The sequence below is a fragment of the Onychostoma macrolepis genome, chromosome 02 (genome assembly GCF_012432095.1).
Source record: "Onychostoma macrolepis isolate SWU-2019 chromosome 02, ASM1243209v1, whole genome shotgun sequence".
NCBI classification, from domain to species: Eukaryota; Metazoa; Chordata; class Actinopteri; order Cypriniformes; family Cyprinidae; genus Onychostoma; species Onychostoma macrolepis.
This window is the reverse complement of record NC_081156.1, coordinates 16,394,806-16,410,250: the sequence shown is the minus strand read 5'-3', so window position 1 is coordinate 16,410,250 and position 15,445 is coordinate 16,394,806. Positions and strand designations below refer to the sequence as shown.

At 37.2% G+C, this 15,445-nt stretch overlaps 1 protein-coding gene across 1 annotated transcript; it reads left to right on the top strand.

Moving 5' to 3' along the window:
- The first annotated feature begins 3,449 nt into the window (after window positions 1-3,449).
- On the top strand, window positions 3,450-14,385 carry myh7 (myosin heavy chain 7). Its single transcript, XM_058759913.1, has 39 exons — window positions 3,450-3,557; window positions 3,747-3,781; window positions 3,961-4,172; window positions 4,493-4,636; window positions 4,721-4,877; window positions 5,093-5,120; window positions 5,226-5,331; window positions 5,425-5,517; window positions 5,965-6,028; window positions 6,115-6,213; window positions 6,295-6,398; window positions 6,479-6,617; window positions 6,691-6,809; window positions 6,890-7,039; window positions 7,140-7,310; window positions 7,417-7,726; window positions 7,837-7,913; window positions 8,107-8,312; window positions 8,389-8,512; window positions 8,633-8,769; window positions 8,856-9,111; window positions 9,205-9,447; window positions 9,531-9,707; window positions 9,792-9,937; window positions 10,029-10,119; window positions 10,207-10,596; window positions 10,688-10,814; window positions 10,896-11,014; window positions 11,110-11,306; window positions 11,556-11,739; window positions 11,839-12,004; window positions 12,189-12,313; window positions 12,481-12,789; window positions 12,875-13,078; window positions 13,160-13,456; window positions 13,541-13,645; window positions 13,760-13,855; window positions 13,939-14,073; window positions 14,270-14,385. The coding sequence occupies exons 3-39, from the start codon at window positions 3,972-3,974 to the stop codon at window positions 14,288-14,290; spliced, it is 5,817 nt and encodes a 1,938-aa protein (XP_058615896.1). The 5' UTR covers window positions 3,450-3,557; window positions 3,747-3,781; window positions 3,961-3,971; the 3' UTR covers window positions 14,291-14,385.
- The last annotated feature ends 1,060 nt before the right edge of the window (window positions 14,386-15,445 follow it).

Below are 15,445 nucleotides of genomic sequence, written 5' to 3'. Positions count from 1 at the left end.
TCCTTGGAGAGTCTTTGGCCACTCAAACTCACCTCCTTCATTTGCATTAAGACATAGACACAAGTCCTCTTCCAGGCAGATTTGTAATATTTTCTGTTGATTGGAATTTTTTTTAAATTATTGCCCTGATGGTGTAAACTGGGATTTTCAATGCTTTAGCTATTATCTTACAGCCACCTAATTTGTGAAGCTTAACAATCTTTTACTGCACATCAAAACTATATTCTTTGGTTTTTCTCATTGTGATGAATGATTACGGGAATTTGTCCTTCGTATTACCTCATATTCCTGAGAAATAGTAAAGTCATGGCTGGATAATTTCATGTTCCTAGTCACCCTGGTGTGCTAAAATAAATAAATAAATATGAAAGAAAATATACGTTATAGTTATTTTACTCATAAGAATTTCTAAGGATAACAATAATTGTGGCCGTTGTGTATTAGAGAAAATTATTTATTTCATAATTTATCTCATTATAAATTATTTTATTTTATTGAAATCAAATGGTCAATAAACAATGCAGATTTATTTTCACAGCCTTTTTTGATCATATTTACCAAGGGTACCAACAATTCTGACCAGGACTGTAGAAGAGTATTTTGAGAGTAAGCTATTTTTAAGACAAGGTATATTTCATATTTTATATTGGTTTATTGGTACAGTTTCAGTGGTACAAGTGGTCACTTAAAACATGAGAAATAATTTGTAATAATTTTGAAAACTTGGTAGAATCCAAGCTAAGTGCTCTTTTCGAAATTTAATTTCACGTAAGTTAAGTAACAATTAAGCATTATTAATCTGATCACACATTATATAAAAAATTCATACCCCCCCGAGATATATTTGATCAAAAACTTTATAGGTTCTATTTATCAAAAGATACACAGTGATGCTTCAGTGTATGAGAGTTTCTCAGGCTCTTTTGTAGCTGTGCCTCAAACATATATCACTTTGGGCTCTAATACTAAACATCTCCTGTGGAAAGTGTAAATAATAAATCACAACCCTTGGTTTTCAATGTGTTTCTTAAATTGCCTCATTGAGAGATATGATTATATAGAATTCTAAATCGAGAAGCAATGTAACTGCAATGTAACTTTTTTATGTTGTAATTTTCATATGTTGTATTTTTAAAGGTAAATAATGAGCATCATGAACTCAATGTACTGAGCAGAACTTCACTGCACATGCTACATCACAACAGGGATTGAGGGTTTTATGTGTCGGATAGAGAAGCGCTATATGTATAAAATGGAAAGACATATAACAAAGCCTTGGGTTCTCAAAATAGATTGGACAGAAAGAGGAAAGCAACTCTGAAGCACGTATGCATATAACCACAGACAGCTGCACTGATACTTCAGTGTGCCAGACCATCTTAGATGCATTTCACGTACAGATATTACAAAAATGTGCACAAACTACCAAGGGCTATCATGCTATAAAACAGAAACACAAAAGCTAAAGAAAAATTACTTCTTATATAATGTAAAAGGATAGTTTTATATATATATATATATATATATATATATATATATATATATATATATATATATATCATTTTATATCACTTCAATTTTATATTGAACATATTAAATACACAAGTTGCATATGTATTCATAATTCTTGATAACATGGTCAATAATGTCACATTAAATTATAAAACTGGCAACACAGTTTGGGGATATCTGTGTAATCCCATGACAAGTGTAATTAAGCAGCCAGCTATTATAGTTACACATTCACAGACAGTGGTGATTTCATTTAATGACCAGTGACAACAAAATGAATTTTAAAGCACATACCTGTAAGTCAGAATGACGTTCCTATTGTCAAGTGCTGCTCTGACTTTGGAAAAGAGAGGTCATCGTTATCTTTACTGAGTCTTCAGCAATGGCTTGGCATTTCTCACTTCCTTTTGCACTTTGACGCCAGTCATCGTTTAAAAGATGTGGCTGGGTGTCAGAATAGAACAGTCTTATCACTTGTCATAGGCACTTAACTCCTTGTTTATCTGTTGACCCTTTCTGTGTGGTAACTGTCAAGGGTACTCACCTTCAGTTATGTCTGCCAGTTGTATCCAATCATACTCAGTTGTATTCAAGTACTAAATGGACAAACAGTTAGAGAAAAAATAAACCATTTTGATGACAGTAACTTGACAATATTATTATAATTATGTACTTTTGTACTTGCATTTAAACACAATTTCAGTGTTTCTGTCTGCATTCATTTGTACTATATGAACAGAATGTCCATCCATGAGGCCTATGGATTAGTTCCCCTTTCATCATTTGCAACAAATTCCAAGGACATCGGCATGGAAATACCAACTTGTGTACCCTCAAAAAAAGAATTAACATGAGTACAGGACTCTATACCATTACAAGAATTTTAGCATACCATAAAATATTGATGGGTCTCTATGTAGACCTGTCACTTGGTTTTATTTATGAGGAAAGACACCTAAAATGGCCAGGTGACGGGCTATAGTTGATCCCAGGCAGAGACATAAAGTAAGGTCCAAAGGCTCACAGTATGATGTGGTTTCACTCCTCAATCAGTGAGATCCACTCTGCAGGAATTTCACAGGGTTATCTTTGTCCTCAAAGAAACAATGGGTTGTCAACAGTACGGGTTGTTGTGGGAGACACTTGCTGGTGGTGGATGATAATGAAGGATGGCACGGCAATAACCTCAGTCTACACTGTTCTCTACCCAGGGGACTCCAGTTTTTATCTTTTTTTTACTGAATTTGAGGTATGACACCTGTGAAAGACCACTGTGTGTGCTGTTCAACACTTGTCGCCTGGATAATCTCACAGACTAAGATGCTTAATATAGATGCAGACTCAGAGGGGATCTGATATTGTTGTTTGCGTCTCTGCAAAGACTGACAAAAAACACAATGTTGCATATTAACCCCCCATAAGCTCTCTGGGTAATTGAGAGCCCACATGGCATGCAGTTCAAATGTATCACTTTACTGAAATCTGATACCTTCTCCTGAGTATTCTAAACAATGTTGGATGATAAATATAGAATTCCATCTAAAGTTTGTTAAGACATCCAGCATTTGAATCCCTTTGTTGCCAGTTAAAGCCTCGAGTGGCACTAAAGTAATGCATTGATGGCTTACCACAAGAACAGACAAATGGAATTTTCTATAAATATCTTGCTCCTTTGTCCCAAGTTTTGGAGTAATATTCACCTCAGATGTCTATTCTTCAATGTACAACTTCGTCTGGCTTTAATCATTCACATTTCATTTAAGTGCAAACCACTTAACTCTTTTAGCTGACCTAAATTAGTGCTCTGCTATCAACGAGAACCTAATATGGAGCACTAACAAATCTAACAAAGATAAGACTTAACTCACCTAGCAGGTTCTTGTTTCTCCCTAATACCCATAACTACCCTCGTTGCACCCTAACAGTGCTCAGACGCAATAGCATTCCTGCCTTGTGGGATGCCTTCCCCAAATTTGGGAGGGTGACTTCCTTTATAAAGAGATCTCATGGTTGGTCTCCAGACAAGTCAGAGGTTTTATCTGAGGGTAAGATTTGAACCATAACTGCATGATGTTACATTTAATAGAAAATGATACAAATTTGTTCTAAAATCTGTTTTACTTCTTATTGTGTTGCTTTCTTCTGATTACATCTTTTAAGTAATGGGTTGTTTAGTGATGTAACAAAGTTTAAAACATTAAGGAGTAATAATGAAACAATATTTACATTGACAGGTTCTTCTTTAGCCGCCACACCTGGTGCACATCAGGTAAGAGTCATGCATATTTTCTATGTTTAAGAACCTTTTCTAGATTTATATTTAAAAGCTGGTTTTTATATGATCATATGGTAGCAAACTGTAAGGAAATGTTCAGCTATCATAAATACAACTGCTTGATCATAGCAAAATTGTAAAAACATGGACTTAACCTACCTTATTATCTCCAGACAAGGCAATCATGGCGGACGCTCAGATGGCAGAGTTTGGAGCAGCGGCTTCTTACCTGCGGAAGTCAGATCGAGAGCGTTTGGAAGCACAAACTCGTCCATTTGATATGAAAAAGGAGTGTTTTGTGCCTGATCCAGATGAAGAGTATGTGAAAGCTTCAGTCATCAGTCGTGAAGGTGACAAAGTCACTGTAGTGACTGAGAAAAGAAAGGTAGGTTCAAATAATTGAATAAACATGATCTGAAGAAGCATTTTGAGAGTAAGCTATTTTTAAGACAAGAGATATTTCATATTTTATATTGGTTTATATATATTGGTACATTTTCAGTGGTACAAGTGGTCACTTAAAACATGAGCAATAATTTGTAATAATTTTGAAACTTCTAATAACCTGACAATAAAATAAATAAAGGTCTAAATCAAAATGTTAGCTTCAAAATTATTTGATTTTGGAGCAATGTTACAATTGTAAATTTGATGCCACTTTTGCATGAAAGTATTATTCTAATTCTTTTTTTCTGCTTCTAACAGACTGTCACTGTAAAGGACGCTGACATTCATCCCCAGAACCCACCAAAGTTTGATAAAATCGAAGACATGGCAATGTTCACCTTCCTTCATGAGCCAGCTGTGCTGTTCAACCTCAAAGAGCGCTATGCAGCATGGATGATCTACGTAAGAGCAGACCAGTTCAGTGTCACTTGAGAATATATCCTAATTAGCTTCAATTACTGAACTTTACTTGTCCCTTTCCCACAGACCTACTCCGGGCTGTTCTGTGTCACAGTCAACCCTTACAAGTGGCTACCAGTGTACAATCAGGAGGTGGTTATAGCCTATAGAGGGAAAAAGAGGAGTGAAGCTCCTCCCCACATCTTTTCCATCTCTGATAATGCCTACCAGTACATGCTGACAGGTATGGACAAAGTCACAAATCTGCTCTGCTCTGTAGATCTGAGAGTACTTGTATTCTAGCTGAAAGCATTATCAAATTAGGCAAGGGAGGTGTAGACTTTTGTGAAGGTTTTTTAATTCTGCACTAATCTCTGGATGAGCATTATCCTAGTAAAGATCGACAATATAGAAGTCATAACTCAAGAATTAGTAACGTTATAGTCTTCTCCATTTCAGACAGGGAAAACCAGTCAATTCTGATCACGTAAGTAAAATTGCTTATCTTTTAATGTCATTCCTTAGTTAATTAAATATTTCTTGTCATGCTAAAGGTTTAAACTATTTATTTTTATGTTCTATGTTACTGTAGTGGAGAATCTGGTGCAGGAAAGACTGTAAACACAAAGAGAGTCATTCAATATTTTGCAAGTATTGCAGCTGGAGGCTCAGCAAAGAAAGATGGGTCAGAAAAAAAGGTAAGTGTCATTTTCATAACTGTCATCTGTTTCTACATTCATTGAAAATAAACTGATTGAAAAGACAACTAAACATTTGCTGTTTCATTACAGGGAACCTTGGAGGATCAAATCATCCAGGCTAATCCTGCTTTGGAAGCATTTGGTAATGCGAAGACCATCAGAAATGACAACTCCTCAAGATTTGTAAGCTTCAGCATTGAACATTTATGTAAAACTTGTAGTGAACATGTAAATAGTTGTCCAATTTCAGCTAATGTACAGCATGCATGTCACAATGCTATCACATATATAGTGTGAGAATACCCTCTGCTGGATAAACCAAAATGATATAAAGAGAACATAGGGTTGGCAGATGGAAGACTGCACCCTGAGCCATCATAAATGTGATAGTATATCTTTAGTATTTATATAATTATGATATAAAACATTCAAATCAGCAAAAAAAAAAAAAAAGCCTTAGTATCAGATGTTACTGCAGTTAAAGTTATTTGAATCGAGTACTGAGTGTCTCTCAACAAATTTTAGGCATTAGGTACTTATAAGACATACTGATTCATTTTCAGTAGCTTATACAATTATTAATTCATTCATTGTTTAATTTCATAATATTATAATTTTCAATTCTCTTAGGGAAAATTTATCCGAATTCATTTTGGTGCCAGTGGCAAGCTGGCCTCTGCTGACATTGAGACATGTAAGAATTCAGTCAATTTTTTTTGGTGTTACAAAAAACAGAAGATCAAAAACTAACATTTAATTATTTTTTATATTAAATATCAGATCTTCTGGAGAAGTCAAGGGTGACATTCCAGCTTAAAGCTGAAAGGGACTATCACATTTTCTACCAAATCCTTTCTCAGAAGAAACCTGAGCTGCTGGGTATGACGCAGTATATATCCTGTAATTAAAGGCCTTTACAAAGTTTTACAAACTGACGGTTCTTTTTCTCTCTTAAAATAGAGATGATGCTCATCACCAATAACCCCTATGACTACGCTTACATCTCTCAAGGAGAAACAACTGTAGCCTCAATTAATGATGGCGAAGAACTACTCGCCACTGATGTAAGAATGAATTGATTTACCTCCTTTTTTTCTGTTATTGTGAAGCTCTCATATGACACCTCCAATTCTGTAAACTTTAGGAAGCGTTTGATGTGCTAGGCTTTACTCAGGAGGAGAAAAATGGCATCTATAAACTGATTGGAGCAATTATGCATTATGGCAATATGAAGTTCAAACAAAAGCAGAGGGAGGAGCAAGCAGAGGCTGATGGGACTGAAGGTATGTAGAGTATAATTAGAAAGTAGCAAACTAAATTCAAACATATCTGATTAAAATCTTAATAATTTTACAGATGCAGACAAAGTTGCATATCTGATGGGCCTCAACTCTGCTGACCTAATCAAAGGTTTATGCCATCCAAGAGTGAAAGTAGGAAATGAGTGGGTTACCAAAGGGCAAAATGTCCAGCAGGTGAGTTGGAGTGTCAGTATTGAAAGGATGCCCATTTATCCATGTAATAGAAAACCATACAAATGCTTCTCTGTGCTCAGGTGTACTACGCTATTGGTGCACTGTCCAAATCAGTGTATGAAAAAATGTTCCTTTGGATGGTTGTAAGAATCAACCAGTCTCTGGACACTAAACAACCTCGTCAATACTTCATTGGAGTACTGGATATTGCTGGTTTTGAGATTTTTGATGTAAGTCTTCGTGGATAAATCCTCATGTTGTCAAGTTCAAAATGCATATTATTGTCTAACTTATACTTTCAATTCCTTTCAATAAACATAATAACTACAGTTCAACACCTTTGAGCAACTCTGCATCAACTTTACCAATGAGAAACTGCAACAGTTTTTCAACCACCACATGTTTGTGCTGGAACAAGAGGAGTACAAGAAAGAAGGGATTGAATGGGAGTTCATTGACTTTGGCATGGACTTACAGGCCTGCATTGATCTCATTGAGAAAGTAAGTAGTGCTAACGATAAAGTCCCCATACATAAATGGTGCTCTAACTGTTTAACAAGGCTATCTGCTATGTCAGTAACTCAGTCTTATCAACTTCTTTATTCAGCCTATGGGCATCATGTCTATCCTTGAAGAGGAGTGCATGTTTCCCAAAGCTAGTGATGCAACCTTTAAAGCAAAGCTTTATGACAACCACCTTGGGAAATCCAACAACTTTCAGAAACCAAGAGCAATCAAAGGGAAGCCAGAGTCTCATTTTTCTCTGATTCACTATGCTGGTACAGTTGACTATAATATCAACAACTGGCTTGTGAAGAACAAAGACCCACTGAATGAGACTGTTGTTGGACTCTTTCAAAAGTCTACAGTCAAGCTCCTGTCAATGCTCTTTGCTAATTATGCTGGGGCAGAGCCTGGTATGTATGTATGAATTATTTATGCACAGCAGAATCTCATATGCACTTGTGAGTGTTTTAAATACTACTGCTTTACAATAATTTCTGTACCTTGTTTTGACCAACTCAAGAGAATGCTAAGGGAGGTAAAGGTGGTGGAAGTAAGAGGAAGGGCTCCTCCTTCCAAACTGTGTCTGCGCTTCACAGGGTAATTGCATTTCAGACTCAAATGCTCATACACAATGAAGAAGTAAAAAAAAAAGAAAAAAAAAAGATAATGTATGCTAATGTGATGAAGGTGTTTCCAGTGGATCTATGTCAGTATTTTTTTGGGGGGGTAATTGAAAGTACTCCTTAACATAATTGAATAGCTTAAATTGTGTGTACATTCTTCCCTACAGGAAAACTTGAATAAGTTAATGACAAACCTAAGATCAACTCACCCTCATTTTGTGCGCTGCATCATACCTAATGAGACAAAGACTCCTGGTGCAATGGAGAACCCTTTGGTCATGCACCAGCTACGCTGTAACGGCGTACTGGAGGGCATCAGGATTTGCAGGAAGGGCTTCCCCAATAGAATCCTCTATGGGGATTTCAAACAGAGGTTATTATTATTCTGTGACACAAACTCTAAATTCACAACAACTCTTTCCATTATTAGAGATGTTCTATACTTACAGGTACCGAATCCTAAACCCTGCAGCCATACCTGAAGGTCAATTCATAGACAGCAGGAAAGGAGCTGAGAAACTCCTGAGTTCACTGGATATTGATCACAATCAATATAAATTTGGACACACAAAGGTGAAAACTCACATTAATCTGAAGAGTGATGTTATATCTATTATTTGATATGAGAGCAAAGATGACAGTGATCACGTAAAACTGAGTAAAATGCATGTTTCTATAATGAATTCTGCTTAGGTGTTCTTCAAGGCTGGTTTACTGGGTCAATTGGAAGAAATGAGAGATGAAAGACTATCTCTAATTATTACTGGTATTCAAGCTAGATCCAGAGGACTCCTTGCAAGGGTTGAGTTCCAGAAGATAGTTGAAAGAAGGCAAGAATTCTATATATTACGCACTGCCGTAACAATTTGCTACTTTTTGTGATATTTTCTGACATAAAAATGGAATGTCCTCACAGGGATGCCCTACTAGTTATACAGTGGAATGTCCGTGCCTTCATGGGAGTGAAGAATTGGCCCTGGATGAAGCTATTCTTCAAGATCAAACCTCTACTAAAGTCAGCAGAAGCAGAAAAAGAGATGGCAAATATGAAAGATGAATTTGCCAAGCTTAAAGAGGCTTACGCTAAATCTGAAGCCCGAAGGAAAGAACTAGAAGAAAAAATGGTATCTCTTCTCCAAGAGAAGAATGACCTACAACTTCAAGTCCAAGCGGTCAGTTAATATTTTGTGCCTTTGAATTGTAGAAGTAAATGTGTTTCTGCAGGATAGAAATGATTTTAAAACTATTCAGTCATTTAAAAACAGGAGCAAGACAATCTCTGTGACGCAGAAGAGCGATGCGACCAGCTCATCAAAAACAAGATCCAGCTTGAGGCAAAAGCCAAAGAGCTCACAGAGCGACTTGAGGATGAGGAGGAGATGAACGCAGAGCTGACAGCTAAGAAGAGAAAGCTGGAAGATGAGTGCTCTGAACTGAAGAAAGATATTGATGATCTGGAGCTAACTCTGGCTAAAGTGGAGAAAGAAAAACATGCTACTGAGAACAAGGTCTGGAATGTTTTTCTACACAACACACACACACATGCACAGTTATATTGTACGAACACTCAGAACTTAATACTCTTTTGCAGGTGAAGAACCTGACAGAGGAAATGGCAGCTTTGGACGACATCATTGCAAAGCTAACCAAGGAGAAGAAGGCCTTGCAGGAAGCTCATCAGCAGACACTGGATGACCTGCAAAGTGAGGAGGACAAAGTCAACACCCTCACCAAGGCAAAAGCAAAGCTAGAGCAGCAAGTGGATGATGTGAGTTTTACAATTTACAACTACGTTTAATATTCTTGATACAAGCAAATGACCATGCAATCAATGTTGAATTATTTATACCAGTTGGAAGGATCTCTTGAGCAAGAAAAAAAGATCCGGATGGATCTAGAAAGAGCCAAGAGGAAACTAGAAGGAGACTTGAAGTTAACCCAGGAAAGCTTAATGGACCTGGAGAATGACAAACAGCAGTTAGAGGAGCGTCTAAAAAAGTAAATCAAATTCTTCCATTCTTTTACAGTCCAATCTGTATGTTCTAAGGACTAAGGCTAAGGACTGTAAACATCTCTTTTTCAATCATAGGAAAGATTTTGAGATCAGTCAGCTCAATGGGAAAATTGAGGATGAACAAACTATTTGTATTCAGCTACAGAAAAAACTGAAGGAACTTCAGGTAACACACACACACACAAATAGCATATTGACATGGAAAAAATTAAATGAGACATGAGAGACAACTCTGACATATTTATGATAATAGGCACGTATTGAGGAGCTGGAGGAAGAGCTTGAGGCAGAAAGAGCTGCCAGAGCCAAGGTGGAGAAACAAAGAGCAGATTTGGCCAGAGAGCTGGAGGAGATCAGTGAGAGACTGGAGGAGGCTGGAGGAGCTACAGCTGCTCAGATTGAGATGAACAAGAAACGGGAAACTGAGTTTCAGAAACTTCGCAGAGACCTTGAAGAGGCCACTCTACAACACGAGGCCACTGCCGCCACACTGAGGAAGAAACAAGCTGACAGTGTGGCAGATTTGGGAGAGCAAATAGACAATCTTCAAAGAGTCAAGCAAAAACTGGAAAAAGAAAAAAGTGAACTCAGACTCGAGCTGGATGATGTGGTCTCAAACATGGAACATGTTGTCAAGATGAAGGTATTATTAATACAAGTAGTCATAAATTAGAATTTATATTCGTTTTCTTTCTGGGATGTAATTTTCTAGCCAAATTATTTACTTTGCTCAGGCAAATCTTGAGAAGACCTGCAGGTCTTTGGAAGATCAAATGAATGAATACAGAACGAAATATGAGGAGGGTCAGCGTTGTATCAATGACTTCACAATGCAAAAATCTAAACTACAATCTGAAAATGGTAAGGCTGTCAAATAACTTTTTTCAGTCATTATGAGTCACAGAACACCAACAATAATAAAATGCATGATGACATACCCAGGTGAACTTTCAAGACAGCTAGAGGAAAAGGACTCTCTTGTCACCCAGCTAACTAGAAGCAAGATGTCTTATACTCAGCAAACTGAAGATCTTAAAAGGCAATTGGAGGAAGAAACTAAGGTGTGAACGGAGTATGAACATTGTCTGATTCATATTTAAAAAATTGATTGCATTCTTTTTGTTGATCTGCTAAATAACAATGTGTCCTCCACCAGGCGAAGAATGCCTTAGCCCATGCTGTACAGTCAGCCCGTCATGACACAGATCTGCTCAGAGAGCAGTATGAGGAGGAGCAGGAGGCCAAAGCAGAGCTACAGCGAGGCATGTCTAAAGCTAATTCTGAGGTGGCTCAGTGGAGAACCAAGTATGAAACTGATGCCATCCAGAGAACAGAAGAACTGGAGGAAGCCAAGTAAGATATGTTTCTATTTAGAATTTCATATATGTTTGGACTTTTCCAAACTTTTAACTTTTCTACTGACAGATAAGCTTTTTGTTTGTGTTATGTTTCTTTTAAAATGTAAGACGAACAAAAAGTTTTTCTGTTAGTTGGCCAAGCTTCCCCAAACATAAGGTAAAAATATAATAAAATGTCTATGCATTTCTTTTAGGGTATGCAAACAAAATGATCTTATTAATATTGTTCTGTTTTCTAAAATAGGAAGAAACTGGCTCAACGTTTGCAGGAGGCCGAAGAAGCTGTTGAAGCCATAAATGCAAAATGTTCATCTCTTGAAAAGACCAAACACAGACTCCAAAATGAGATTGAAGACCTTATGGTGGACTTGGAGAGGTCTAATGCAGCTGCAGCAGCCTTGGACAAGAAACAAAGAAACTTTGATAAGGTTACCAAACATGGTTCTTGATTTGGGATTGATCTTAACAAAATATTTTTGATTATGTGATTCTAAAATCTATTTACATTAAAAATAAATTGCTTTTAGGTCCTGGCTGAGTGGAAGCAGAAGTACGAAGAGTCACAGGTTGAGTTAGAGAGCTCTCAGAAGGAGGCCAGATGTCTGAGTACTGAACTTTTTAAGCTGAAGAATTCCTATGAAGAATCTTTAGATCACCTGGAGACCATGAAGAGAGAAAATAAAAATCTCCAAGGTAACTTTGCAATTAATCTTAAAACAAATTGTAATAAATAAATGTAAATATTGAAAAGACTTTATGGTTTGTTTAAAGTGTGGTTGTGGAAGATGTAGAATTTATAGATAGCACTGTAGAGACATTATCACTAAGGCTGGAGAAAATAAGGCAATATGTTAAAATGCAATATTTTTTTATCTAGAGGAGATTTCTGATCTCACTGAGCAACTTGGTGAGGGAGGAAAGAGCATTCATGAACTGGAGAAAATGAGAAAACAGCTGGAGCAGGAAAAAAGTGAGATTCAGTCTGCTCTGGAAGAGGCAGAAGTAAGTTTTAAGTATGAGGCAGATGCAGCTTTATTCCTTGACATGTAGATGTCAGAATTTCATGCAATTATGTGTAAAATTTATTTTCTAGATTATTTTATTAAATTCTATTCTTAAAGGTTAATTGTCTTGCAAACCAAATAACAGATCGCAATCTTCTTTGAAAGGCCTCGTTGGAGCATGAGGAGGGTAAAATTCTGCGAGCTCAGCTAGAATTCAACCAAATAAAGGCTGATATTGAGCGCAAACTAGCTGAGAAGGATGAAGAGATGGAGCAGAGCAAACGTAATTTGCAGAGAACCATCGATACTCTGCAAAGTTCTTTGGAGTCAGAAACACGAAGCAGGAATGAGGCCCTCAGAATAAAAAAGAAGATGGAAGGGGATCTAAACGAGATGGAGATCCAGCTTAGTCAGGCAAATCGACAAGCAGCAGAGGCTCAAAAACAACTCAAGAGTGTCCAAGCACATCTGAAAGTAAGACACACAAAGAATGGGAGCTTTTGGAGGGTTAGAGAGTTGTTGAAATGTTTGTCTTAATTAGTTTGCACTCGTATTCTAGGATGCTCAGCTACAGCTGGATGACTCTCTGAGAACAAATGACGATCTCAAGGAGAACATTGCAATTGTAGAGAGACGCAACAACCTTCTGCAGGCTGAACTAGAGGAGCTGAGAGCAGCTCTTGAGCAAACTGAGAGAGGCCGCAAGCTTGCAGAGCAAGAGCTGCTGGATACCAGTGAAAGAGTGCAGCTACTGCACTCCCAGGTATGCGACTTGGGTATTCTTAATTCTGAACAGATCCATTTATTCAGCTTCTAATTCAATGCAAATGCCTCCTTTGTCCAGAATACAAGCCTCTTGAATCAGAAGAAGAAGCTTGAGACTGACATATCCCAGCTTCAGACAGAAGTGGAAGAGGCAGTGCAAGAATGCAGGAATGCTGAAGAAAAAGCAAAGAAGGCCATAACCGATGCTGCCATGATGGCTGAGGAGTTGAAGAAGGAGCAGGACACAAGTGCTCACCTGGAGCGTATGAAGAAGAACATGGAGCAGACCATTAAGGACCTGCAGCACCGCCTGGATGAAGCAGAACAAATTGCTATGAAGGGAGGCAAGAAACAAGTCCAGAAACTAGAAGCTCGGGTGAGTGACCGGCCATAAATCCCAACAATGTTTTCTGACTATTGCAAGTGGCACTCTGTAAGCTCTTTCACACTGTGCCAACAGGTGAGGGAGCTGGAGAATGAAGTAGAATCAGAGCAGAAGAAGAGCAGCGAGGCAGTAAAAGGAATTCGCAAATATGAGAGACGTATTAAAGAACTGACCTACCAGGTAAAAAAAATAAATAATAATTTCACTACTGAATACACCTATAGAAAATGTGATGACAACGACATTCTCATTCAACAAATTCTCAAGTCTCTTTGCTATAATTTGTCTTAAAAGACTGAGGAGGACCGCAAGAATCTGGCTCGTCTGCAAGATCTTGTTGATAAGCTTCAGCTAAAGGTCAAGGCTTACAAGAGGGCTGCAGAGGAAGCTGTAAGTATTAGCCCAAATATCAAACTTTTTTGATAAATAATACTATTAAATTCAGGCTCTAATCTCAGAATTGATAATCCTAGGAGGAACAAGCCAACACACATATTAGCAAGTTACGGAAAATCCAGCATGAACTTGATGAAGCAGAAGAAAGAGCGGACATTGCAGAGTCACAAGTCAACAAACTGCGTGCTAAAAGTCGTGATGTCGGTTCTAAGGCCAGTGATTAAGCAGACTGATATTTCTTTGCATCTATTCCTGATTCAAGCCAATTGTTGTAATTCCCACATTTTTCAAGTGCTCATTTAAAGTATATATTTGCTACATTGATATGCAATTAATTTTTAGAGAACATATGTAATTAAAATATTTTACCACAACTGATAATCTCTCCCTTTCTTCTTTTTTATACAGAAGGGACATGATGAAGAGTAAAGCTCAAATGGACCTTCTGCGTGTCTCATATTTGTTGTTTTAGTTATCCACTTGGCTCTTGTTCAGCCATCCAGTAGAATAAAGTTTAATTGCATTCAATCTGTGCTGTGACTGATTTATTATGCATTAAAATGATTAACATTACTTTGTAGGAAAAATGATTAGGGAGTCATCGAAAATATGCAGTGTTCAGGGTGTAACTTTTTTATCTTAAAAACAAAATAAATCATTAAATGGCTATTATTTATTATATTTTTGAATTATACCTCAGGGGGTAAATTTAGGTCATAACAGTTCATCTATCAAAACCACTGCTCTGAAACACAAGGATATCCATGGAAGTGTTGTTTCTCAAATGAATTATTGTTTTCATATTAGTAATAACCGGTTAAAACTATTTCTATGTCAGTGTGTTAACATGGATTTCAGTAGATCATAATAGCTGGAAGACATGGAAATCCATATTAGAAATCCATTTAAAGGATTAGCAGTACCTTCACTTGCTCTTTCCATCCACTCTCTCCAGAAATATTATGTTTAAAATGTATCCTTACTTTGCTGAGACCTAAAATCTTGAAGTTTGTTGACAAGGCTGTCTTCACATGCAAGTCGTCGTCTTCAGCATAGAGACAGCGGAGCTCAGCAGCTTATCAAGTGACTTTGTGTAAATCCTATTGCAATTGTATCTCTTTCTGTTACATCCGAAGTAGCCTAATGAGGAAAGATCAAGATTTACGGAAAAGTTCGTCCTCACTTTCATTCAATTATGAATTAATGCATTTCATAAAGGGATACACTGAAGAAGACATGACGACTTTATCTGTGACAAAATTAGCTATTTTTACAGTATTTTGTGGTGAGCTAACATTGACCACTTCAGAACTGAGCTGACTGAGACCCACTTACCAGTGAATTTCTACCAGTAAACAAAAATTGCTTCTTATTTGTCATCTTGTTCTATTAAACTGAATGTGCCTTTCAGCTAATATGGTGTTAATATGGTACGTTAAAAGTCTGACGACAACCATAAATTTTTGAATTGTGAGTGAGCGCGAATTTCCGCATAAACTAAAGTAATGCTGAGTTGTGGAGCTTAACGTACTATACTAAAGTGCACGGAAACACACTAAACACCAGTCATACAGTGTCAATTAC